Source organism: Typopeltis vanoorti, chromosome 17 (assembly GCF_054136105.1).
Source record: "Typopeltis vanoorti isolate ZY-2024b chromosome 17, IOZ_Tvanoo_1.0, whole genome shotgun sequence".
Lineage (NCBI taxonomy): Eukaryota > Metazoa > Arthropoda > Arachnida > Uropygi > Thelyphonidae > Typopeltis > Typopeltis vanoorti.
Window position 1 is genome coordinate 36,295,475 of NC_143565.1, and position 27,030 is coordinate 36,322,504.

At 36.0% G+C, this 27,030-nt stretch overlaps 1 protein-coding gene across 5 annotated transcripts in view; it reads left to right on the forward strand.

Annotated features, from left to right (window-relative positions):
* The window catches only part of LOC150097294 (hepatocyte growth factor-regulated tyrosine kinase substrate-like), a 274,352-nt gene that overhangs the window by 131,123 nt on the left and 116,199 nt on the right, over nucleotides 1-27,030 (forward strand). For all 5 annotated transcript variants that reach the window (XM_090407192.1, XM_090407195.1, XM_090407196.1 and 2 more), the window contains one exon: nucleotides 14,844-14,942. In XM_090407192.1, the coding sequence (XP_090263318.1) occupies nucleotides 14,844-14,942 (99 nt within the window). The remainder of the gene's footprint in view (nucleotides 1-14,843; nucleotides 14,943-27,030) is intronic.

Genomic DNA, 27,030 nt, shown 5'->3' on the forward strand with positions numbered 1-27,030 from the left:
TAAGAACAACTATAAACAGGACTCTAGAAAATCCAGGATCCTAAATCTAAGATAACATCTTTAATACTGAAAAATAGGACATCACTGTTAAGGAGAAAAAAAAATCTATAAGAAAGTTTATTCATGTAATTTATAAATAATTTTTTGTTTTTTAAATCAAAAATAACAATTGTAATAATAGAAATAGGACATCGCTGTTACTGGAAGGAAAACCATCTGTAAGCAAGAATGTTTATTTATGTAATCAAAAATTAAATTAGCTTCTTTTTTTTTCCCCCACTAGAGGTCATGCCAGTGAGTAGCATGTGATCAAATCATTGTTTCTCTAGCTTACGGTTTGAAATGTAACGCAGCTCTTGTATATTTATGTATGCTCCAGATGATGATCTTGATATGAAGATCAAAACGTCAGGATAATAAAAAGAGTTATTTTAACACAGTTGTAGAATCCATAATTTCAAAAATGAATGCTGATCACCATGTAACACTAAAAGAAAGGATTAAGGTTTGTTATATTCCCATGATTTCTCAGCTATTTGTCATAAATTGAAAATTTGTTGTTGACAATCTCTGTTTGGTCTGAACTGAGCATGTTCTCCTCCAGATTTTTCTTTTACAATTTTTGTCAGCATCTTTTCCAAGTATGCTTGAATAAATTTTGCCTGGAACACTTAGTAGAGAAATTCCTTTGTAATTCACATTCAGTTTTATTCTCCTTTTTGTAGATGAACATTATGAAAGCTCTATTCCAATTATCCGGAATTCGACCTTCTGATGCCAGGCCCTCTGAATTATGCAATGCAGCCACTGTAAAAACTTTTATACCTCCATATTTAAGGATTTCTGGTCGAATATTATCTTCTCCACCTGTCTTTCCACATTTCAATTTGCATTCCTCTTGAAAATTTTCTATTACTGGTCTATCAACCATTCTAAGTAATTACTCCAGTCAGCTTGGATATTCTTATCTTTAGTTTTCATGTCATCTTTATCATTTCTTTTTTATGGTACTCTTTCCTCCATTTCTAAGCTTTGTCAACTGCCTCCAGAACATTTTGCCGCCTTCCTGATATTTATTTTCCTTATTCTTACCAAAGACTTCCCATTCCTTTTGTTTAGCTACTTTTACACATGGCTCACTTAGCTCTCTTATATTTTTACTCAGTATTCTCTTAGGGCAACTGCCGACCTATTTGCTGGGCTCTTTTGGTAGTTTTCTTCTTTTTAAGGATTTCTTCTTTAACATCATGTATCCACCATGGTGTTCTTATTTTTCTATCCTTGCAGATGACTTTTCCACATACCTCTCTAGCTGAATCATTCAATGTTTTCTTCACAGTTTACCACTGAGACTCCAAAGTTTGGTTCTTGTTTTCAAATTGTTTCATTTTTTCTTGGATAATGTATGTATAGTTGAGTCTACAATTTACCTGTAAAATCTTCTGAAATAAAATTATTTTTAAAACTTTCTTAAATGTTTTTTTTTTTTTTTTTTCAATTTGAGATGTATTTTTTTCCTCCTTAAAACTAATGATGATCATTTCCAGTTTCAAAAATCTATGTATAACTTTTATGAAAATGAATTCATATTCAAAATAAATTAATATTTAGTAAACTTATACTAACTAAGGTTTTTTCACAAAATCCATACTCTTCAGTTACTAACTTGTGGGCCATTTCAAACAACTTGACTGTCTGAAAGTGACCCATAGGTCTACATTCTTCTTGGGTGCAATCTTGGACAAGGGAGATGCATATATAGTGGTACTTAGATTTTGCAAAAGCTTTTGATAGACTGCCACACAACAAGCTGTTAAATAAATTGAAATGGATCGATTTAGATAACAGACTTCTGAGTAGGATCAGTGAGTAGGTATTCAGTTTGTATATTAATGATATTGGGATGGGTTTAACTGGTGATATGCAGCTGTTTGCAATGATGCAAAATTGGGGAGAGCAATGTAGGGTCAAGCAGATGTTATGACCTTACAGGAGGACTTGAATAGATTGCATGAATGGACAGGTAAGTAGAACTGTCAGTTCAATGTTGCAAAGTGTAAGGTTTTGAAATTTGGTTAGCAATAATGGGATAAAAAGTATACACTTTGTGGGGAAATTTTAAAGAAAGTAGAGAAGATGAAAGATCTGGGAGTGGTGGTGGACAAGGACCTGAAATTCATTAGCCACATTGCACAAGTTGTGAAGACATCACATTGGATAATGGCAATGATGCAGCAGACCCTGACATTCAGAAATAGAGGTTATGATGTCATTGTAAACATTTGAAGAAGACAATCAAGAGGTAGACCAAAAAGAACTTGGCTGCAGTCTTTAAAGAAAAGGTCACAATTATCATGCTTCAGAGATGGCAAAGTTTTGCACATACAGGACTCAACCCATCATCTGATGGATGAGAAAAAAATGACGAAGAAGATGCCATTATATAAGGCCTTTATCAGGCCTCATATGGATTATAGTACACAGATTTGGCCGCCAGATTTTCATGGTGATGAGAATATAATAAAAGGGCTGCAGAAGAAGATTCATAAAGGTGGTCTGTTGTCTTTGGAATGTGGCATACAAGGACAGATTGAGAGAATGTAAATTGCAAAGCTTCATGAATAGGAAGAGTGATGGGGGATATAATTAAGACATATAAGCTAGTCAGGTCTTGTTATCAAATTGACATGGAAGATATTTTTCATAGAATGGGAGAGGGGGAGAGAACACGAGGCCATCCCTGTAAACTGTATAAGGAGGGTGTTAGAAGAGGAGTGAGGAGAGAGTTCTTTACATGGAGAGTGGTTGGTTAGTGGAATGCATTGCCTGAAGATGTTGTGAATATAGACACATTGAATCAGTTTAAGGCACTATTGGATGATGTTAATAATAAATTAATTTTGTGCTGTCGAACAAGTCAATATTGTTATCTGTATAAACAGATATATAAATATTTTTAATAAAAATCAGATTTTTAAAATAAAAGAGAATATGAGAATGGAGTCAAAGGGAAAAAGTTGCGCAATGTATGAATATACACAGTTCCTGAGTATAAACCTGTATACATATACATGTTTGGCTTGTGTGTATTCACACATCTCATATTTGTGTGTATCGGGGGCAAACATTCTAGGTATGCAATGCACAACCATGGAATATTAATATCACCAATATTATATTTTTGCATTTATTCCCTTTAAAGCCCCCCCCCCCCCAATTGTTTCCTGACTTCTCATGATTCCTAAAATTAAACACAATGTACTAATGCTTCATGAAGAGGACACTTTTCGATGCATAAATATTGCATCAAATTTGTGTTAATAACCCAGGTGTACGTTCAAAATACATACACTTGGATCAGATGACACAGTGGGTCAAATTCTTAATGTTCCAGTAGTTTTAAACCACCCAGAAGGTGAGGCAGGGTGAGCACTGAGACAATAGCATCTAGAAATAAGTGGCTGTTGATTGGTTATTGTGTCAACCAATCGAACTGAAAGTTGTCATTTGTTGCTGTTTTTGTTTTCTGAGTTTCATCTGTTTTGTGTGTGTGAAGTGTGAACTGACATGGTAGGTAAGTTTTTATATAGACAAATTTTTAATATATAATTTTCCATAAATGTATATCTTCTTTGCCCATATTTACAATGGGAAACAATGTTGATGATCAGACGATCTAATGAATGTCCTGTTTTCTGCCAGAACTTTTGCAGATTGTATTACTGTAGTCAAAGGAGATAAGCCTTGTTCTCCTCTTCCAAATTTACTGAGCAAGCACAAAGATGCAAAAACTGAGACATTTCTGAGACATTTCTCTATTTCACAATACAATGGACTAGAATGGATTACTGGATGTGAAGTGTGATCAAGACTTTTTTGTTGGCCCTTTTATTATTCTTCAGAGAGAGAAGCATTTGGAATAAGCATGGATATTAACAGCAGTAGTGCAAAAACATGAGGTCTCCCAATCACATGTTCAGTCATTTTTAAATCTTAAGTTGTTTGGAAAACATAAAATTGACCCTCTCATTGGTAAAAAAAAAAAAAAAATTGAAGTTACCCGTCAAAATGAACAGGTAAAGAAAAATAGAATTTTTAAAAATACTAATTGATGCTGTATACTATTTGGCTAAGCAAGAGCTTTCTTCGAGAGGTCATGATGAGCCTGAAGATTCAGGTAATTGAGGAAATTATATAGAATTTTTAAATGTGTTTCGTGAACATTATCCTCTTTTAGACAGTAATTTAAAGGATTCAACTGTATTTCAAGGAACTTCTTTCATAGTTCAAAATGATATCATTAGCACTATATCTAATTTGGTTAAAGATGTTATATAGCATGTTACTGAACACATCTTTTTTTGGTAGAAATTTATTTCTCAAATTAGCATTTGTTAAGTCTGGATGATATTGAATATATGAAATGCAGTTCAAACTGATTTCAAGTTATATATGTATATATATATATTAGGTCCAACACAAAAAAAAAAAACGAGACTTATCCTATAGCTTGGGAACAGAGAGTGGTGGGGGAGAGACAAAGAGATGATTATAGAGCATGTTCTAACCTGTCACTGTGAGACAAGGCTCAACTCCATTGCTTTACTCAGTACGAGTGGAAGTGGGTTCTAATATAGACGTTTTATTACCCTTGGTTGGAAAATGTTGGAGTGAAGGGGGAACAGCAAGTTAACATCAAGTTTCTTGTGAAACTGAAGAAATCTGTAACGGAAAGTTTTCATTTATTGACTGAGGCTTACAGTGAAGAGTGTATGTCTCGTGCACGTGTTTTTAAATGGCAAAAAACGATTTTCGGAAGGCAAAGAAAGCGTGAAAGACGATGATCACCCATGCACATCAGTTACCAGTGACAACATTAAAAAAAAAAGTGCGAGATGTGATTCGAAAAGACAGAAGGGTGGGTGTTTGAGCTGTGGCTGAGACAGTTCATTTGGACAGCGAAAGTGTTTGATGCATTTTAGAAGAATTGAACATGAGAAAGGTTTGTGTAAAAATGTTGTCAGATGAACAAAAAGAATGTCACAAGGAACTGTGTTTGGACCTTTTGCAACACATTAAGGATAAACCAGATTTGTTGAATTTGGTAATTACTTGTGATGAAACTTGGATATTTACATATGATCCAGAAACCAAGCGACAATCAATGCAGTGAAAGTCAGCAACATCTCCAAGATCAAAAAAAAAGTATCCATGAGTCATTCGAAGTTCAAGGGCATGTTGATTGTTTTCTTCGATATCTTGAGTACTGCAATTGCAGAGTGGGTTCCCAGTGGCCAGATGGTAAATCAGCAGTATTACCTTGAAATCCTGATGAAATTGCACATGAGAAGCAAACGACCAAAAATGTGGAGAAATGGTTGGAAATGGTTTCTTCACAGAAATCTTTCTCTGTGAAGTAGTTTTTAGCTAATCACATCATCATCACTGTGCTTGAGCACCCACTCTATTCGCCAGACCTGGCTCCCTGCAACTTCTACCTCTTCCCAAAGATCAAGTCAGTGGGTGCTCAAAGGAACCATTTTTCTGTGAGTAGATGTGAAAGCATAAATAACGGAGAACCTCAACAGCCTTTCAGAAAATGATCTCCATAATTGCTTTGACCGTTGGCAGCATCATATGCAGCTGTGTGTCAACTCAGAAGGGAACTATTTTGAAGGAGATCGGAGTTGATTTTCGTAATTGTTAAATAAAAAGAGATACAGTCATAGTCTTGTTTTTCTGTGTCAGACCTCATTATATATATATATATATATATATATATATATATATATATATATATATATTTTGCGTTTCATAAATCGATTGCTTTTTGTATCCACTAGCTGTTACACATATTTTTGGAACTGAAAATTTGAAAGTGTTTGGACAAATGTCTTTAGTTAGCCGCTGTGTTTACTGCTACAATAAATCTGTTCTGTTTGCATAGTCTGTGGGAGCGAAGTGCTTCTCTATTAAGTATATTGTTAAGTATAAGTTGTCTCTAATTGCACTAATTGTTTCTAAATATAGTACACAGATGTTAAATGTCTGTTTACTGTATTTAGTGATAAACAAAGCTTCTTGTTTTCCTTGTTTGTGCAGTATAGCATCTGTTGAGGTTGGAAAGTTTTTTTAACAGTATAGGGACATTTTTATTCTAGTCTTTGGAAACAACAGACATAGTAAAAATGTATCTATTCCTGAATAAAGATGAATACTTTTGTGTATTATAAGAAATTGTTGATCTACAACAAAATACTTGCATGTGGGAAATTTCTATTTGATAAGACAGAAAAGCTGCTGACATTAAATAAAAAAATAATAATAAATATAAAAATAAATAAATAAAACTAATGAATGTAGGATTTCCGAAAGTGTGGATAATTCTGATAGTGATCAGATATTATGTATCTTATTATTACGTAAAATGTATACTGAGTCTCAATAAACATAAGAAAATTTCTTAGAAAATGAAGCGAAATATACATAAACCAGAGAAATACACATAACATGTACAACAAATTTTACCAGATGATTTGATGCTTCATCAAACCACATGTATTCCTGCCACGCCTAAATGAATCACTTGATCAACATTATTAGTTCATTAGATTAGCCTCTCCCTGTAGTTTTGAACTGAACTACTATATGCATGTAGTGGCTGTTTATTGTTGGTTAGTTATTTATAATTTGCAAATAAATCTCTTTCCCTCCCTTCGTAATTTTTTTTTTTAATTATGCCATCATAAATTCACTTATTCATGTCTAAATTTTATAGAATTGCATGCCTACTCTTTCTACCCAGCAACTTATAGGTCACACACATATCACAAATGTTAATTATTATTAATTTGTTTGCCAATAATGAAAGTATTTCTTTCATTCTTTCCTTTCATTTCCCATTCTCAAATTATTTATAAATGATGATTCACATATTTACACCTTTGAGTAATTCAAATATACCAACCAAATAGAGCATTCTCCTTTATTATTGTTTTCTAATATATTTTAAAACAAACACGTTGTCCAACATTCTACACAGATTTGGTTACGATTAAGTGACAAATTAAAGTATTCAGCATTTTCCTACAATTAATTGCACTGGACCAATTAAGATGAGCCCTGATGTGCTATGCACTCTTAAAACTTTCATACATTGATAAAAATGCAATCTTACAGTCAAATTGACATGAATTTTGTAGCTTGGATTGCACAATCTACACGACAGCACGTGATACCACACACACACATATATATGTATGGTAATCATTTCTCATTCTACTTTAGATCTCTAACAAGGACCAACTTTTCCTTTTTTGTTGTGTCAGTTGCTTTCTCCAATGCCTCAAAAAATTCATCCACTTCTTAGAACCTTCTGTGGGACTATAGACAAAAATAAGTCTCATTGTCCAGTTCTCCATTCTGATATTTGCCCACATCACTTCACTTGATATTTCCTGCCATTCATGAAGTTTATCCTCATATTTGGGGTTGGACTTATCCAGTTCTGCTAATTCCATTTCTTTTTGTTGATGCTTCTTATGTTTGATGTGCCAATCTTGAACTCTGTTGATGTTGAATTGGGATTTTTTTCAGCAGTGGATATTTTGCTGTTCACCCTGAATCCTTGATGAAAACAGCATATCCCTTGTTTAACTGGGAAACACTCCATCCAGCATTCAAATTTTTTTGTGTTGTGCTATGTTATTTTGGTTTAAACCAGTAAGAATACAATTTGGTCTGCTAAATCCCAAATTTGCTAGCCCATCCTTATTCGTTCAGCATCCAGGCATATACTTGCTAATTAGATGCACTATGAGAAGGTGAGATTGAACATTAGGTCAGAAGCCTTGGTCAGTTTCTGTGCATTAAAAGTTGAGTTCTCCTTGCAGTTATCCAACTTTGACCCATAAATAGCTCTTTAACACTTTCATTGCCAATCATGCGATGCGAGTTCTCACCAAACGGCCGATCACGCGTTATTGCGTGGATGTCGCTAACTAAATAAAAAAAATTTAAAAAATTTGGCCACCACACGAAATTCCAATTTTCAGCTTGGCAATGAAAGTGTTAAAACTAATATTTCATTGCATTTAATTGAATGTTGAATAAGTTGCATTTAGTTGAATGTTATTATATGGTAATGACAGTTATATACAAAACTCAGAACCCATTTTATGCAAAAGTAGGTAATTTCATTCTCAATTTTTTTTTATTTCTTATAAAGGAAATTTCTAATAATAGATAACACCAACAAAAAAAAAATCTATAATTTGATTATTCAGGAGATACTGATGGCTTATGGAAGAATGAGGCTTTAGGCAAGGAGAAATGCATTTACACAGCCAGGTTGTGAGTGCAAGATATCAGAATATGTATGAGACAAACATTGGTTGTGTGAAAGAGGGATAGGACTTTGGGAATGACCTCATTGCAAGTAATGGTCATGTCTTTAGTGGAATGGTAGGGTGATGAATTTTGGGAAAAGGAGACTAGGTTCATGTTATTATGCTTCTTCACTAGCTTTTGGTTATAAAATTAGTCAGTTAATCATTAGGATAAGTGAGACATGATTAACATGGGATGATATATACTAGTTGGAATAGAATATGATAGATATAACATTTTTTGGAATGTTATATCTATTTTTTGGGGGGTACTGATCATCTCAGAAGAGTTGTCAGTTACAGGCAGAACCTCAAAGAAGTATTGATAATAGCTTTAAGTATGAGATGTGAGCAGGAATTGTAGATATATAGTATGGTGTTACTAGAGGTAAGGAAATGTGGAGGGAGATTATTATTATTAAGTGTCTAAACTAAATAACTAGAATTAACATATTTAGTTAATAAGGACATTACTTTATTATTATTATTATTAAGACAGACCTCCAGGGAGTCAGGAATTCATCAAGGGAGGCCACATATTACACACACCAGCTACCATACTTATTCTTGAATCCATTCACACTGCTTGCAATCACAACATCCAATGGTAATACATTACAGTCACGCACCACCCTATGAGAGAAAAATCTAACCTTCACCTCCTTCTTAGTGGCATTCATTCTCAGCTTAAAAATGCCCTCTTGTCCTTTCCCCATCTTCCATAAATTGAAAAATTCCATCAACTGAAATCCTGTATAACCCTTTCAGAAATTTGTAATAATATTCTCTATCATATCACCCCTCTTTCTCCTGTTTTCTAGTGTCTGCAGTCTAGAAATTCTCAATCTGTCTTCATAATCAGTATTCATAATATCATTTTTAACACTCTCCTTTGCACTCTCCACTATATCAGATTCACAACAGAGAACAGATCTGCACACAGTAGTCCAAGTAGGTCTTATCAATGCCTTGTAAAGATGCAAAATGGCATCCTTATCTCTACATGTAAACATTCATTTCAGCATTGCAATTATCTTTTGAGTTGTATTTGCAATCTTTGCTACATGGCCCCCTGAACTTCAGCTTCTTATCTACTAACACTCCAAGATCCAAGCCTCATCAGTTTCTTCTAGCATAATCCCACCAATATAATACAACATTGGATATCTAATCATGCCAAAGTGAATGACTTACATTTACTGACATTCATTTTCTCATGTCCAGAATGTTCCAGCCTATTCAAATCATTCTGCAAGTACTGCACCCTACCTATCTTTGCATAATCAGCAAATAGCTGTATGTCGCTTGTCAAATCCTTCCTAATATCATTAATGTTCAGATTGAATAACAGTGGACCAAGCACTGATCCTTTTGGTTCACCACTAGTTACCTTAAATCTTGCAGACTCATATCCCCTATATACCACTTTTTGATATCTGTCAGTCAGCCATCTTCTTATCCATGCTAATATTCTATAATCCAAACCCATATTCTCCAATTTATGCAACAATCTACTATGCTGTATTCTGTCAAAAGATTTAGCAAAATCCAAAAGTATTATGGTGTATCCATTCCCCTTGTCTAGTTCAGTGGTGATATTACTATAGAATGTGAATAAGTTGCTAAAATATGACCTTCCCTTAGTAAACCCATGCTTTCATTGTAAAGTAGAGATTCACTGTCATCCCATTTCTGAATGTGAGCCCTAACCAATTTTTTCAAAATCTTCACCACCACTCCTGAGGTACTGATTGGTTAATAGTTGGATACATCAGTCTTTGCACCACCCTTGTGTAATGGGATTACCATATGTTTTTTCCATTCCTGTGGAATCTTTCCTGTTCTGAGACTCAAATTATATAGCCTGGTGAAAGAAATAGCCAATTCAACTGAACACTCATTTAGCATATGTGCTGATATCCCATCAGTCCCTATATTCAGTTTGTGCAACAGCCTGTTGCACAAACTGAATATAGGGACTGATGGGATATCAGCACATGTTTACACCTGTTTCTTCATCCAGTGAAGAGGTAGCATTGAGCTAAATGTTGCATACATCAAGTCAATAGGTTTTAACAAAATGAGCAATCATTAGTTGAACAACCCCCTTCTGCATCTGTAACCCTACCCTCATGCCATCTGCATTTAGAAGAGTTATTCTTTCTTTTAGCATTTCTTGCAACATACAAAATGAATTCTTGTGAGTTGTCTTTAGCATGCAGAGCCAGTTTCTTTTCATACTCAGACTTTGCTTTCTCTACAACCATTGTGACTATTCTAGTCTGCTGCTTATAATTTTCATAACGGACATTATCCTTATGCACACGATATTCCTTCCACATCATCCTTTTCTTACGAATCTCTTGCTTAATAACATTACACATCCATTTTATTCCTACCCTATTTATTCTTCAAACTCTTGGGACACATTCTGATATTGCATCATTTAAGTATTGTTTAAATGCTTCCCATGCATTGTCAATATTCTTCCCATCCAGCAACCGATCCCATTCCACTGAACTCAGTATACTCCTCTTCTTCTTCTTAGGTGGCATCTTCATATTGAAGGTTCTCAATTATTGATCTATCCATAATACAACACTGAAGCTAATACTGCACAGTGACCCCCCAAGAACTAAGTGCAGGGGTATATCCTTCAGTTGGTCATAATTTTCTGCTTTTTAATTCAGCATGTAACCTTTTCTGAATGAAACATTTATAAACTTAGTCACTTCCCAAGTGAGTACCACATGATAACTCACCAACCAGAGGCAGAATAGTTACGTCTTTAACCGAAATGCCCTCTGACACTCTTTAACCTCCAGTTTCTTTTGTCACTTGCTGCTTGAGGAAATTGTCCCGCAACAGCTCAATAAATTCATTTTCATTCTTCTCATGAGATTCTACTGCTTCCCAATCAATGTTTGGATAATTAAAATCTCCCAATATGATTACTCTTTTCACACTCATCTTTTCTATTTGGTGATGCATTTCTTCATCACTAGCATCCGATCCACCAGGTCTAACAACACCTCATGATGTAATTGATCTCGTTATATTCCATCTCACACCAGATGGCTTCAAACTCACTGCCACATGAAATACTGTTAGTAGTAATAGTACAGTCATAGGTCTCAACTCTAACTGAATTCAAGTCATCTGACATCATTGGCAGCAACCCCCCCCCATTCCTTTCCTCTCTATCCTTCTTAAAATACTGTACCTTTTACACTTGGTACCAGTTAGTATGTCTGAGGTCTCAACATATTGACCAAGGCAACAAACTCTACCCCTTTGTTTCTGATACTCCTAGCATTCGTGTACAGACATAATAATCTACCTGTATTATTCTTTTGTATACTCTTGCATTCTCCATGACACAGTTGGACAACTTGCAGATCTCCATTCTTCTCTAGTGCCTTGTACATGTAGTCATCTTTGCACATGTTTGATGGGTCTGAACCAGACAAACACAAAGTTAAAATTGTTCTTCTCCTCATCAACATTCCCATGATAAAGCCCATTCCCTTCATTAACACAGTTACGTAACATTGTTGCTCTTACACTCACATTCTAACCATTCCTTCCTTTATAATTTAGTTTTCCTGACTCTTTGTGTTAGGTCTCATACCAGTTATTAGTTTTTCTCGACTCCTTCCAAATGCATTCAGGTGTAGGCTGTCCCTCTTATGCAAATCCATTCTTCCTTCGAACTCACTCCACACATCCAAAAACTCGCATCCATTCCTTCTACATAGCCTATTGCATTGAATTGTTTGCCATCTTAGCCCTTCTTCTTAATTCATTTTTATCATATCAAGGTAAAATATTGACAACTTTCACTTTCTCACTCTTCATTCTTGCCTCTTCCAACCTTTCATGTCCTCTCTCATACCATACTTATCACTAGTTAAGTTGCTAGTACCTACCAGCGACTTAACAATCTCATTTACTTTTCTTTTCTGTATTTGAATTGCTTCCTTTATGTTCCTAATTTTCGCTCTGGGAAAACTCAAAGTTATAACTCGCTCATCAATAGCATGTTTTATTATAGTCATCATACCAAATAACAACTTTCTTTTTACAAACAAAGTCACTTAATCGATTTCCATTATTTCCTGACTTACCTGTTTCTGTGCTTTGTTGTTTCTTATTTTGATGCTTAATTTTCTTTTTCTCCCTATGTTCATTTAAACACTTCTCAACTTTTTGTAATTCCCACATCATCTCTCTGATTATCTGCTTTAATTTTGCCATTTTTGAGGTTAATTCATTTTCATTAACCTCCTTCATATCTCCAGTAATCTATTTAGCAAGGCTAGCCTTCTTTTCTTGCCTGCAGTGCTCTTCTTAGCATTATGTTTCTTGTGTGTTTTGGGGGCCATTTTAAACGTATACTTATTATTGAAATATCTGAATAAAAATATGTTATAAAACACTAAAATCTACACTAATATACTATAAAACACTAATTTTCTAAGGGAAAAACATAATAAAACAGGCCAAAACACCAATTTTACACAAGTGTTAAATTCATTGACCATCCACAATTTATCCTCTGATGATTCTGAAATGTTCAATGCAGATGATATTGATGAGTAACAGGCCAGTGGTAATAACTGGTGACTTTAATCAGACATAGAGATAACTACCTTGCACAGCATGGAGGCAGCAACATGTAGGATGCAAGTGTTGGATTTAATAATATCTAATACCATAATATAATAGATGGTTACCATGATACTCTCAGTTAGTGAAAGTGGTCATATGATTTTGATGTGAGAAATGAATAGACAGGTGCAAACTTGACTGAACAAAAAGATGTGTGGAATTACATAGCAACACACTATGGCAAACTTATTGTGTTTGAGACTGCTTATTAATGTCATTGTCAAATTATATTTTTCTGGTTAGGATATAAATAAAATGGTGGTGGAATGAGTGAAGCATGGAATTATGAAGGAGCTATAGAGAAAAATGTTATGGAAGAGATATAAAGAACAGGGTACACTCAGCATAATGAGGAGTATAAGGCATAGTCTGGTAATGAGAGAATAGTAAGGAAAGAGAAATCACATATGAAAGGAAATTTGACTGATGCAGAAATATGAAATCCTAGTGATTTTTGTAGTTATGTTACTTGCAGAAGGAAGGCTGAATATGGAGATGGATGACTGACTTTTAAGTTCTAAGAGATGGTGCATAGGATACTTCCACTGAAGTTGTAATGGAAATGTTTAACAAGTATTTTATCAGTATATTACAAATTAGGAGGAAAGTAATGTTGACTAACAGTGGGAAAGAAGCAGTAGTTCTGGAACATGAAATGCTTGAAATTATAAGTAATTTAATAAAGATGTGAGGCTACCACTACATATGTTAAGGAAATGTGCAAAGTAGCTGAGAGTGTCTTTGACTTGGCTGCCTAAAGTATATGGCAACGGAATCCACAAGAGTAGAAAGAGAAGAAATAGTGCCACTGCATAAGAGAATCCAAGTCAGTGGTATCAAAGTTATATGCCAGTTTGTGTATCAGGTACAGTGGTGAAGGGTAACAGCTGGTTCAAGATAGAATACAAATTATTGATTAAAATGATCTTTCCTGAGAGTGGTATTGGTTTGTTAAACAGAGGTCGTGTGTTTAGTAATCTGTTTACATTTTATAATAGGATGATAAGTGTATTGGATTATGGGAGATACTGAAGTCAGTTGGTATCCTTGTTACAAGGAGGGAGGATTGGTTGATCAGATGGACGGAGAGTATTATTTGAATAGGTTGGTACTTTAGCTAAATCAGTTAACACCTTTTATTCCCTTAAAGGGAATAGTTGAGGCCTTTTAACCCTATCTAGCTTTTGGAGACTGAGTAGGCAGTTCAACCTCCACCAGTAGATTGGTACCTTAGGAATATAAATGGAAATGTCACTTCAGCGTAACTAAGCATGAAGCCATACACTTTGGCCAGAAAAGATAGAAAATATGTATTTTATTGGAGAAACTTTGCTTCAGAAAGTGGAGGAAGCAAGGGATCAATTGTGGGGGTGTTGATGGATAGGGAACAGAAGTTCAGGGAAAATATTGCAAAATTTGGTTACCCAGAAAGTTGCTATCATAATGAGAAGGACACTGATAAAGATCAAGAGAGAATAATTCTGCTATATAAGAAACTCATCTAGCCTATATCGCCAATAATTCTTAGCTCTTGTGGATTAATAATAATAATCTGTTTCTACAGTACTAATTTTTTTTTTTCCATCCTAGATGAGATAATTTGAATCCAGATCTTTACTTCCAAAGAGCTTTGTTGAAACTACCTGAGCTATTTAAGCCTTAGCTGTTATGGATTAGCTAATGTGTTGGGATTTCATGACGTTGCTCTTTTGATTATATAATGGTAATTTAGTTGTTACATATTTTATGTTATGCTTGATATTACACTTTTTTTTTATTTATTAGGATGAAGGGGAAAAAAGTGAACAAGAATTACAAGAAGAAGAAGAATTGCAATTGGCAATTGCTTTATCCAAAAGTGAAGCAGAAAACAAACATCATTTGGTATGTAAATCATTGTAAGCTATTAAAAGATTCTGAAGCAGAGAAGTTTACATATATTATTATTATTATGGGTATCTCCATGGAGTCAGTAGACTCATCACGGGAGACCCAAACTAGCAAAACAATATCTGTCATATCTCTTTTTGAATTCATTTAGACGAAGAGCTCACAACTAAGTCAGGCAATGAATTCCACTCATTCACCACCCTCCAGACAAAAAACCTTGTTCTGACACCATTGTTAACCACACTCTTCTTTAATTTCCAAGGATGACCTCTTGTTCTTCCATCACTATCACACAGATGAAACATTTCCCCCTGCATCAATCCTATAAAAACCTTTCAGTAATTTATATGTTTCTATCATATCTCCTCTTCTCTGCCTATCAACCAACCTCTGCAATCCACAAGCTCTCAATCTATCAATGTAGGGAGCATTTTTTACATCACTCACCAACTTAGTCACTCTTCTCTGAATCCTTTCCACAGCCTTCTCATCTCCAAGGAATCCACGTGACCAGACCTGAGCACAGTAATCCAAATGTGGAAGTATCAACACTTTATAAAGGGGAATAATAACCTCTTTATCTCTGGATATCAGTGTGTTCCTCAACAACCAAGTAATCCTATGTGCAATCTTGGACACCTTAGCAATGTGTCCCCTGAACTTCATCTCCCTATCTACCAACACCCCTAAGTCCCTAGCCTCATCAATCTCTTGGAGTACTATTCCATCACCGTAGTACACAGCTGGTAATCTTTTAATCTCAAAATGCATGACTTGACACTTTTCCACATTGAACCGACATCCATTACCTTTTGCCCATTCTACCAGCTTATTTAAATCATCCTGCAAACTTTCAACATCAGCTTGATTTTTTTATTGCGCTACCCAACTTTGCATGATCAGCAAACAACTGAATATCTCTCTTTAAGCCATTTCCTATATCATTTATATACAAATTAAACAACAATGGCCCAAGCACAGAGCCCTGAGGCACACCACTGGTCACCTGCCTCATCCTGGCCTCTGCTCCTCCATACACCACCTTCTGGTATCTCTCCCTGAGCCATTCTCCTATCCATATCACCAATTTAGCATCCATTCCCATCTGCTCCAATTTGCGTAACAGTGTTCCATGGGGTATCCTGTCAAAAACCTTCGCAAAATCCAGAAGTACCACTTTGTAGCCAGTTTCTTTGTCCAACTCAGATGTCATTCTATTATGAAAAGTTAATAGATTGCTAAGGCAGGATCTACCTTTAACAAAATCATGTTGGCTTCTATAGAGTATCATATCCTAATCCACCCATTCTTGAATTTTGTCTTTAACCAACTTTTCCAATACTTTTACCACCGCTCCCGAGATAGTGATTGGCCTGTAATTAACTACTGCAGTTTTAGAGCCACCCTTATGCAAAGGAACCACTTTGCCTAACTTCCACTCCCTAGGGACCATACCACCGTTCAAACTTAAATTAAATATCCAAGTAAGACGGTTGACAATTCCTTTACACATTCACACAACACCGAGCTGATATTCCATCTAAACCTACAGCAGTGTTTGCATTTAAATTTTGCAATATATTAAATACCTCTGATTTCTTAACTTCAATTCTCACATTAGTTATTGCTTCCATTCTCACATTAGTACAGAGATATCCTCACTTGGGTGATAGACTTTTGAAAAGTGATCACTCAGTAACTCGACTATTACATCTGATTTTGTCACCTCAATACCATCAGCACTCACTAAAGTTATCCTTCAGAAGTCATTCTTCCTTTTACTTGCCACATAGCGGAAGAACTCTTTGGGATTACCCTTGATCTCTTTGGCTAAGGTCTTCTCATAATCTGATTTAGCTTTTCTTACTATGCTGGTAGCCTTCCTAGCTTGAGCCTTGTACTGCTCATGGGTGTACTGATTGCCTTTCTCCTTGTAAATTCTCCATAACGTTTTCTTTTTTTGGATCAAGCTTGATACTACTGCTCCTCCATCTAACGCTTACCTTGTTTGACTTCCTGACCATGGGGACACAATCTGATATTTCTTTCCTCAGATATCAGCTGATTTTATCCCATGCACTGCTAACATCATTCCCCTGCAATATGTTCTGTCATGGGATGGCTGCAAGCTTACTCTGAAGCTTGTTATAATTTGCCTAACCTGTAGTTCTGTATATGCCTCTTCTTAACAGAAAAATCCACAGATTTTGCAACTTCCCAAGTCAATACCACATGATCGCTTTCGCCAATTGGAGGTAATGAGGACACCTTACTTATGCATATATCCTCTGAACCAATAACCAGGTCCAACACTCTCACATCATGTGCCCCTTCAGTTATGTGCTGTTTCAAGTAATTATCTCGTAGAAGATGTATGAACTCCATTTCCTTTTTGCTACGTGATATTTCCTCCTTCCAATTGATATCACCATAATTAAAATCCCCAATAATAATCACTAAACCTGCACTCATTGCACTTATTTGCTGATGCATGAATTGAATATCTCCCCCTGTACTCTCAGGCCTATAGCAGCATCCAACTGTATATTAGGTTGTATTGGTCACTGTTTTGCACCAGACCGCCTCAAATTAACTATCATTCACATGTTTATCATCTTGATATACTACTTTCTTTGGCTGTAACACATCAGCTATCATCAACAGTACTCCTCCCCCTGTTCTATCTTCTCTATACTTTCTGAAAATACTGTACCCATCACATTCAATCCCAATGACCTCATCTTCTACTGACAGCCAAATTTCACTGATGCCTACAACTTTTGGTGAGATTGCACTGACTAATGCCAAAAATTCTTCTCTTTTATTTCAAATGCTTTTTGCATTGGTATACAAAAATTGCAGATTCCCTCTAGTTCTTGTACCAGCTTTAGAACTGATATATAAGCCACTAATTTCAGTAGTCCCATGCCGATTTTTATCCCCTCTCTTCTGCAATTTATTCTGTGAATAAGGATCAATAAATATACAATCTGTGCTGAAGTTTCCCTCTCTTACTTTTCTCTCTCTGTGGTAGTAATTGGGAGTCAACAAAATAAAACCACGAGGTCTCGTGAGAAGAAACGAGATGTCATGAATGTAGGGGATATACATAGAATTAAGTCACAATTTGTTAATCACAGTTTTCTTTCATATTTCTTCCCACATCTTTCCCCCTTTTCTCCATACTAGAAAATATCTCACATGGAATTGAAACATTTTGCATAGTGTAAAGTAGACACATGCACACAAAAAAACAAGACCTGAGGATTGTGATCATTGGAGAAGACTATTCCAAAGAGCAGAGGTGTAGGGAATGAAGTAGGAGAATGAGAAATTTGCTTGATAAGTTTGGAGCTGAACTGTGTATGGATGTTGACCAATAGCTGATCATGCTCATACATGATTACAGGAAGATGGAGAAATAGTAATGACATCTAGTTTTCAGTAGAGCAGCATCTGTAGAAATATCCATAGCAAAGATATAATGCAGCAAAAGAACATCTATAGGGAAAGCAACTGGAGGGAGTCAGTGAGAGAGGGGGAGGGTCATCAGTTAAGCAAATTGTTCTCTTCTGAGTATAATCAAATATTCTAAGGGAGGTCATAGGTGCACTACCCCATATGTGAGAACAATATTGTAAGATCAGGCAGATTTGATCTTTATGAAACTTGAATTGAGCTTGATAAAGGAATTGAGCAGAAGAGAAATATTGTTTAGAACAAAAAAGAATACTGAGCTTTTTTTAGGCTGAAGAGGCTATGAACCTGATGTGCTCATGCCAGGATAGGCTAGATGTGAAAATCAACCTCAACCCAAGAAGAAAAAAATTGATCTTGCTTGGTGAACAGAATATTGTCAAAAGTGAGGAGCGTGTGAAGCATGGCCTTTCTTCTGGGAAATGAAGCAGGATTTTATTTTGTATTTTGGTGGCATTAAAATTTATCTTCACCTCACTTGAGAATGGAAAGGAAATCAGTATGGAGAGAGTACTTTCATCTACAAAGCTATAAATCAGATTGGATGTTAGAGAGACAGAGAGAGAGAGAGAGAGAGAGAAAGATGTCATTGAGGTACAAGAGTTGATTGATAGAATTTCAGTTGAAAGAGTTTCAATCAATACTAGCATTGATTGAAAAATCTAATGAAAAGAAACCATCCACATGCCCCCCACCTCATCTTCAATGAATGACTTGAGAGAAAGTTAGCAATCCATTCACAAAGGGAGGGAGGAATACCACAAGGTGACATCTTGGTAAGAAGGCCACAATACCAGACTTCATCAGATGATTTGGAAATACCAAGAGTTTCCTCAAATTTTTCCATGGCCTATGTTCAGAGGTGGATAAGGTTAGCTGTGAGATTTGCTACAGAATGAGAATGGCAGAATCCATATTGTGATCACTAAGTAATTGGTTAGTCTCCAAATAGTGAAGCAGTTGGCTGTTGATGACCTTTTCCATTATTTTTGAGAGTATTGAAGTCAAAGCAATAGGGCAATAGTTTGATGACTTTATCTTCCTTTTTTTGGGAAGAGGCTGGATAAAAGTTTGGTTCTATTTTGGGTAGATGCCAGATGAGTGTGACAGCTTGAAGAAATTATACAAGATATATGGGAGTTCTGCAGCATAAGCTTTTAATGCAACATAAGAAATACTATTAGCGTTGGGAGACTTATTGGTATCAAGGTTACTGAGTATTTATCTGTCTTTTTGGCAAAATTTCAGAGAAGGCATACTGTGGATCATTTGTTGATACAAGTGTTGGAGGTAAAATCTGCAGAGAGGTTTTTCCTTCCACTTTCCTTTCCTTCCAAATAAAAAATGATGGTACAACATGACAAAAGTATATATATATTTTTTTGAGATTTTTTGCTGATTTTTGAGGATGATTTTTTTTTCTGCAGTAGCTACAATTTTTTATGCTGTCTATTGTGGTAGTGAGTTGATACTAACTGCTGAATTACAACCAAATATTTGTTGTATAATGTTCTGTATAACCCACATATCATACCTTTGAAGTATTTTGAATATCTTTTCACTTTTTGTCCTATAGTAGATGTGCATGTAATGAAATTATGTGCTCTAACAAACTGGAAAAATCTCAGTCTGAGTATAATAGAACTGATATCATTTTAAACTTGCTATTACAAATAAAAGCTGAAACCTGAATTCATGGTGATGAAGTGAATTTCCTAACAAATGTTGTCACAACTGGTAGACAGAAGAAGTGATTGGAAATTGTACACTGATGATAGAACAATGCTTATGTATCACAGCAGCTGTAAAACCTCTTGTGCTGAAAAATATGAATATTTTTCACCTGTATTGATTTTACATAGGCCATTAAAATACATATAATTAGGAATACATGTAACCTGTTTAATGTATAATAATTTTGTAATATAATGTTAGAATAACTGAATGTAGAACCACAAGCAATTGTAACTAAAAAGCTCAGACAGGATTAGGCTAATAAACTGAAGATCAACAACAGTCTCAAAGGTCACTGGACTATGAGTTTTGCCACTAAACCTACTGTAAGCATTGGTGATAAGGGTGCTACCAGTAAATCCGGGAATTTTTTTGGGTTAGGATATAAAAGGTGGAGACTGAGGCTCGAGGGCTCTCTCTCTCTGTTTTTTTTTGTTCCTGTGGCAATCTTGAGGATGGGAAAAGTCGTGATCCCTCAAGCAATTTTTTTTTTTTTGAAATCATGAGATGTTCGCTGGCAGTATTACAAGATATCCTTCCGTGAAATTCATCGACGAATGTACCAATCCATGTGTGTGCTGATTTGGAGCAGCTGATGAAGTTCCTAACATCGATGAAAAAATACACTAAAGTTAAAAGGAAGGAATTTGAAAGACAACAACCGCCGGATAGTGCCCGATCACATCGGTTGCACAAGAAAGAGAAAGGAGCCAGCGGAATTCATCCTTAACCCTTTTGGATTCAGGACTCTACGTGATATAGAGACCTTGTAAGTAGATTGCTTTATATTAGTAGCCTAGATTGTGTGTGTACTGACTATAGATGTTGATTCTGTTTAACTAATGGTATAATGTGTTTGAAGTGGTCAGAAAGCTGAACTTCAGTTTGATAGAATACTGTAGACTTGAATAATGCTTGTGTTACTTAATATTTAGAACGTATATAGTGTAATTTTGCCTTATGTTTGTAGTAATGAGAGAAATGTTATGTGTGCTAAAATCCATCCACGTGTTTAATAAGTTGAGTGTAAATAATTTCTTTGTCTGATGCTTTAAGTGAATTGTTTTAATGAATGTGTGGAGAATCTGACACGTGATATGTCCTATTTACTTTTGTATATAAATTGTCTTAGTTAGAATAAACATGATTGGTTTTGTTAATAGCTTGCCTGATCTTTGTTAGCCAATGCACTGTCTCATAAAAACAAATCGAACCTGTGTGACCTAAGTAAAGTTACGGCTATGACTGAATATTCGGAGTTGCTTGAGATAGAATTGATTTAAGAGTTATTGATAGTGGTTGAACCATGGAATGTATTGCTTGATGGAGTGGTGAGAGCGAGAATGGTCAGTGCATTTAAGGAGCGGTATGATAGACTTTGTGTTTCAAAGGAGGAGCCTCCCTCGATGAGTCTTGTTAGACTTGTGCTTCTTAGAAAGGACCTCCCATGACGAGTCTTTTGACTCCATGGAGGCCTGAATAATAATAATAATAATAATAATAGTATCACATAGAAGAGTGAAATTTATGTGCTTGTTATTTATTGTTGTTATTATGTGGGTATCTGCATGTGTCAAAAGACTTGTTACTTTATGCCAGTGCTAACCATTATTCACATTTCATATTATCTTTGACTCATTCATTGTCAGATCAGATCACTCACAACTACCTCTGACAGCTCAAATTGCTCATTCATCAATTTCCAAGCAAAAAATCTAGTCCTCATGTTCTTGCTAAGGACACAAGGACTGGATTTTTATGGATATGAGGACAGCACTCCTTCACAATTTCATTTTCTTTTGCTCTCTCCCCTCTTTTCATGTATTTAAAAATTTTTCCCATATCTATCCTGTAAACCGTACTTAATAACTTCTGCATCTATCCTATTATTATTATTAGCGTATGATGATAAGGCTAGGATGCCCACACTTGGTAATGTATTTTTGTCTGCAAATTACATGAGTTCTGCTAGCCAGTCTGCCTGGTTGGCAGACAAAATATCCTGAATTTCTAGGGAAAAAATCCTGTAATTTCCATATGAGAATGGCTAACTCACCTTCAGTCAAAAAAGCCCTGATAAAGATTCTATGCATCCTAGATAGGATTTGAATTCAGGTTTTTCCAACCATAGGCTTTGTCTATACCAACTGAGCTACAGAGGCTCAGCTCTACTATTACATGGGTCTGGATGTCAGATTGGTCAACTGGATTCAGGATTGGCTGTCCGATAGGTATCAGAGAGTTGTGTATGGTGGAGCAATATCAAAGAGGCAGAAGGTTACAAGTGGAGTTCCACAGGGCTCAGTACTGGGACCTATATTGGTTAACCTTTATATCAATGACATTGTTCGCAGATTGCAAGGGGATATTTAGTTGTTTGAAGATGATGCAAAGCTGGGAAGGGTTATTAGTAATAGTGCAGATGTGATAGCCATGCAAGAGGATTTGAATAAGCTAGATAGATGGGCAAATGAATGGGGGTGTCAGTTTAATGTAGCAAAATGTAAGGTCTTGAGGTTTGGGACACATCGATGGGATGCTGCATACTCTATGGGAGGAGTTAAACTGGAGGAAGTAAGGGAGACAAGAGATCTGGGGTTGATGATTGATAGAAACCTGAAATTTAGGGGACATATTGCAAAGGTAGTGAAGGTAACACAGAGGATTGCTGCAATAATGAGAAGGACACTGACCTGCAGAATTAAAATGGTTATCATTCCGTTGTATAAGACTCTGATCAGACCACACTTGGACTGCTGTTCTCAGATCTGGTCTCCAGAATTTGAAGGGGATAAATTAACTGTGGAAAGGGTACAAAGGCGGATGACAAAGATGGTGTCAGGACTGTACAATGTTAGTTATGAGGATCGGCTGAGGGAGTGTGGACTGCAGAGTTTGGTGGATAGAAGAAGGAGAGGTGATATGATTGAGACTTTTAAACTGTTGAGAGGTGGTTACCGGGTTGACACTGGGGAGTTCTTTTGCTTGGTTGAACAGTGGGAAGGAATCATGACTAGGGGCCATCTCTGGAAGTTACAAAAGGAAACTGAGAAGGAGGGTGAGGAGTGGTTTCTTTGCATGTAAGGTGTTATTATGTTGGAGGTTTAATGGATTTTTTTACAACACTCAAAAAGAATTAAAATAGAATTTAATACTTCCTATATTTCGTCCTAGTCACTAGGACATCTACGGGGATTACAAAGACAATTAATGTAACATGCACACAAAAACTTACAATACTAAGCCCAACCACGTGGGTGACAATAAAGTCCTATCTAGGTGGAGCGCCCTCTAAGGGCAGTTGTAGGTGGCCTGGAATGTAAGGTGGGACCTCTGGTGATGACCGTTTCCCAAATCTTCGGAAGCTTAATACAACCGTATTTGTTAAGATTTGGTTGGTTTTTGAGAGCTGCTGCTGCTGCTTCTAAGAAAAGTCTCTCTTTCTTGAATATTCTGTGGTGGAGCATGGTGGTTTTCTTCCATGATACTCTGTGGGTAGTGTCCAAAACATGGTCAGCCAAGCCTGAATGGCCATAGTTGTGTTTAACGATGTACGACTTGTGTTCCTCTAGGCGGATGGATGCTGATCTGCCTGTCTGTCCAAAGTACGCAAGCTTACAGGAACAGGGTACTTTGTAAACTCCAGGCAGAGAGAGAGGAGGGAGCTGATCTTTTGTAGAACGGATAAGGGTAGCCAGTTTGCTGTAGGGCTTATATGCTGTGTGTAGGTTATACTTTTTTAGTATCTTGGCTATTTTTTCCGAAGTGCCATGGATGTAGGGTATGGTGATGGCATTTTTAAATTCTTGTTGACGAGAGGGATGGGGAATGGGGGAGGAATTGATTATTTTTTTGATGCTGTGTTCGCTGTAGCCATTGGAGAGGAAAGTTCTGTGTATGTGGTTAAGCTCAGTAGTGAGGGCGGTTCCACTGGAACAAAGATTGTGTGCTCTCTTGGTAAGGGTTTTAATGATGCCATATTGTTGTGAGGGGTGGTGGTGGGAGAGTTTGTGAATGTATCTGCCTGTGTGTGTGGGTTTTCTGTATAAGCCTCTACACAAGAAGCATGTAAGGTGGTTGAACCATGGAATGCATTGCCTGATGGAGTGGTGAGAGCAAGAACGATCAATTCATTTAAGGAGTGGTAGTATGATAGATTTTGTGTTTCCTAGGAGGGACCTCCCTCGATGAGGCTTGATAGACTTGTGTTTCTTAGAAAGGACCTCCCACGATGAGTCTTTTGGCTCCATGGAGGCCTGAATAATAATTGTAATAGTAATACATGCTTAGCTAAATTTTTTTTTTGCATGTAAAGGAAAGATAGAAAATTCTTTTACATGATCCTTAATGGCACAGTTGTTAACAAAAATAAATTTTTAAGAATTAATACATTTGAATTATAGCAACGTCGATTAAGGATTTGGTCCCGTCCCAAGGCTTTTCCTAAGTCTACGATACTAGCACGTGTGAGACTATACTTTACGGCCTTGAAAGGGGGTAAGCTAAGTAGATTATGAGATGACAAAAGATAAATAATAGTGTTATACTTGAGTTAGAGATTAGATCATATAGGCATTTTGTACAAGCTCAAGCAACCACGAAAATAACAAATAAAAAGAGTTAACGCATTTGAGAAAAAAAATAATGTAATAAAAAACTAAATATTGCAATTTGCGCAGTTCAATATAAAATAATAAATTAATAAACAGTTACAAATGCCAGTTTCTCCTCCTTACTGGATTCATCATCTTTCTAGTCTGTATTTTATGCTTCTCATGATTCAGGATTCATATCCTGTTCTTTAAATTTCCTCAATAACATCTTCTTTTTCAGAAGTCCCTGCAGCATAATTCCATGATTCATCCATTTCACCCTGTGCTGTATTTATCTTCTTAACCTTAAAAATTACAATCTGACATTGTCATGAGTAACCAATTTTGGACCATGTCCCAGGAACTGCTAATTTCTCTCCCCTTCAAATGATTAATCACTGTCTCTTTCCTTAATATATCATACTTTATTGATCTATAATTCCACACATCTCTTTTGGTCTGTGAAGCTTGTATTCCTGCCTAGCCACTTCCCATGTCAAAACCACATGATCATTCAACCCCAGTTGGTATCTTGGTGACATTTTCTATTATCATTGTGCAAAATAATATTATAAAATCCATACTAATATCTCACATACTGCGTCAATTACAAGTTGCATAAAGTAATTGTCCCAAAGTAGCTAAAGGAATTCAATCATCCATTCTCACATGTTATTTCCAGTTATAGTAAAAGTTACTCATTATTGTCACTCTCATGTCACTCACCAGTCTGATCTGCCTAAACATTTAAGAATCATCTCCCTCTACATTTCTTGACCTGTAGCAACACCTCACTAAATAGTTAACATTTGTGCTTACCTCTACTTTGCACCAAATGGCTTTAAGCCATTATCACTACTGCTTTCTTCAAGTTCTACATGGAGGGAGGGGTGGACACAATAGTACTTTACCTCCACTTTTATCTTTAATGTATTTTTGAAAAATGTTATAACCATCACATTCTATTCCCAAGAATATGTCATTCTCCATTAACTATGTCTCACTGACACTAATGATTTCCTGCCTGACTAACTGCATCAAGACCACAAACTTATTGCACTGGGTACAACTACAGTAGCTTTCTCCTAGTTACCCCTTTTCTTCCCACAGTTACTCACCTGCATCATTTGAGTCTTTTGACTTTGTTGGTCCCATTGAAACCATCCTTATATTGTTGTCTTTCTTCATCATTTATTTCACAATGATCCTGGTATATTACACTCACAGCTCCACCAACTATTCCCCTGCCCCCTTGACTAGCCACACATGTTCCTCCTCTCATCAACTATCAACCAAGTTTCATACTACTGCTCTCACTCCAATGCAGACCATTAACAGCAAACAGCTCTCTTATCTTCAAATCTATCCCATACATCCACATACTCAAGTCCTGCACATTCTAGCTATCATGCCAATCATAATCATTGCTTTTCTCCTCAGCTCACTACTACTACCATAACTCATTAACACCCCCTTTTCACACTCTTCTGCTTCAATTTTCCAGCAACACTTGCTAATCTGTATCAACTCAGTCACACTTCTTCACAAATCATTAGTTCCAATCAGCACAGTCAATTCCTCTCCTCTCAACAGCTACCCCTCTCAGTCATATTTTTGACACTTGCTCCATTCTCACATCTTTCACCATATGGCACTCGACTACTTTCTACCATTCTACTGCAATATCTTTGAGTCATCTACCACCTTCCTTCTTACACCTCCAATTAGATAGGACATTTGGAGAATGTCCTATCTAATTCTGCATATGCCTCAATTTGTTCCTTAATGTTACCAGTTCTTTTCTAATATCCTCACTCATGTTTATGTCTTTCATACTAGCTTCTATAATATTTTGCTTTCATTCATTTACTGTTCTACTGTCTTTTGCATTTTCACCCATGTGACAACTTTCTACCATGTCATTTCACCGCATCTGTAGTGCATTCACTATTCCTGATTTTGGCTATGCTTTTATCGCTTAAATCATTCACACTACAATCAATTGCTTCTCTCATTAGATTGGTCACCTGCTTTCTCATAATTTTCTTACTATTTACTCACTACTCTTTCACGGTATCTCTCTTTGCTATCAGATGAGCACCTGTTTTCATTGCATTCTTGCTACTCTCATGTGATGGGAATTGAATGTGGGGTTGATAGGAATTGATATATCAGTAACCAAGGGTTACTGATATATCAATTCCCATGGTTATTGATTAAGGGAACTGATTGTTAATTCCCATTGCTATTCCCTTGGTTATTGATATATCAGTAACCAA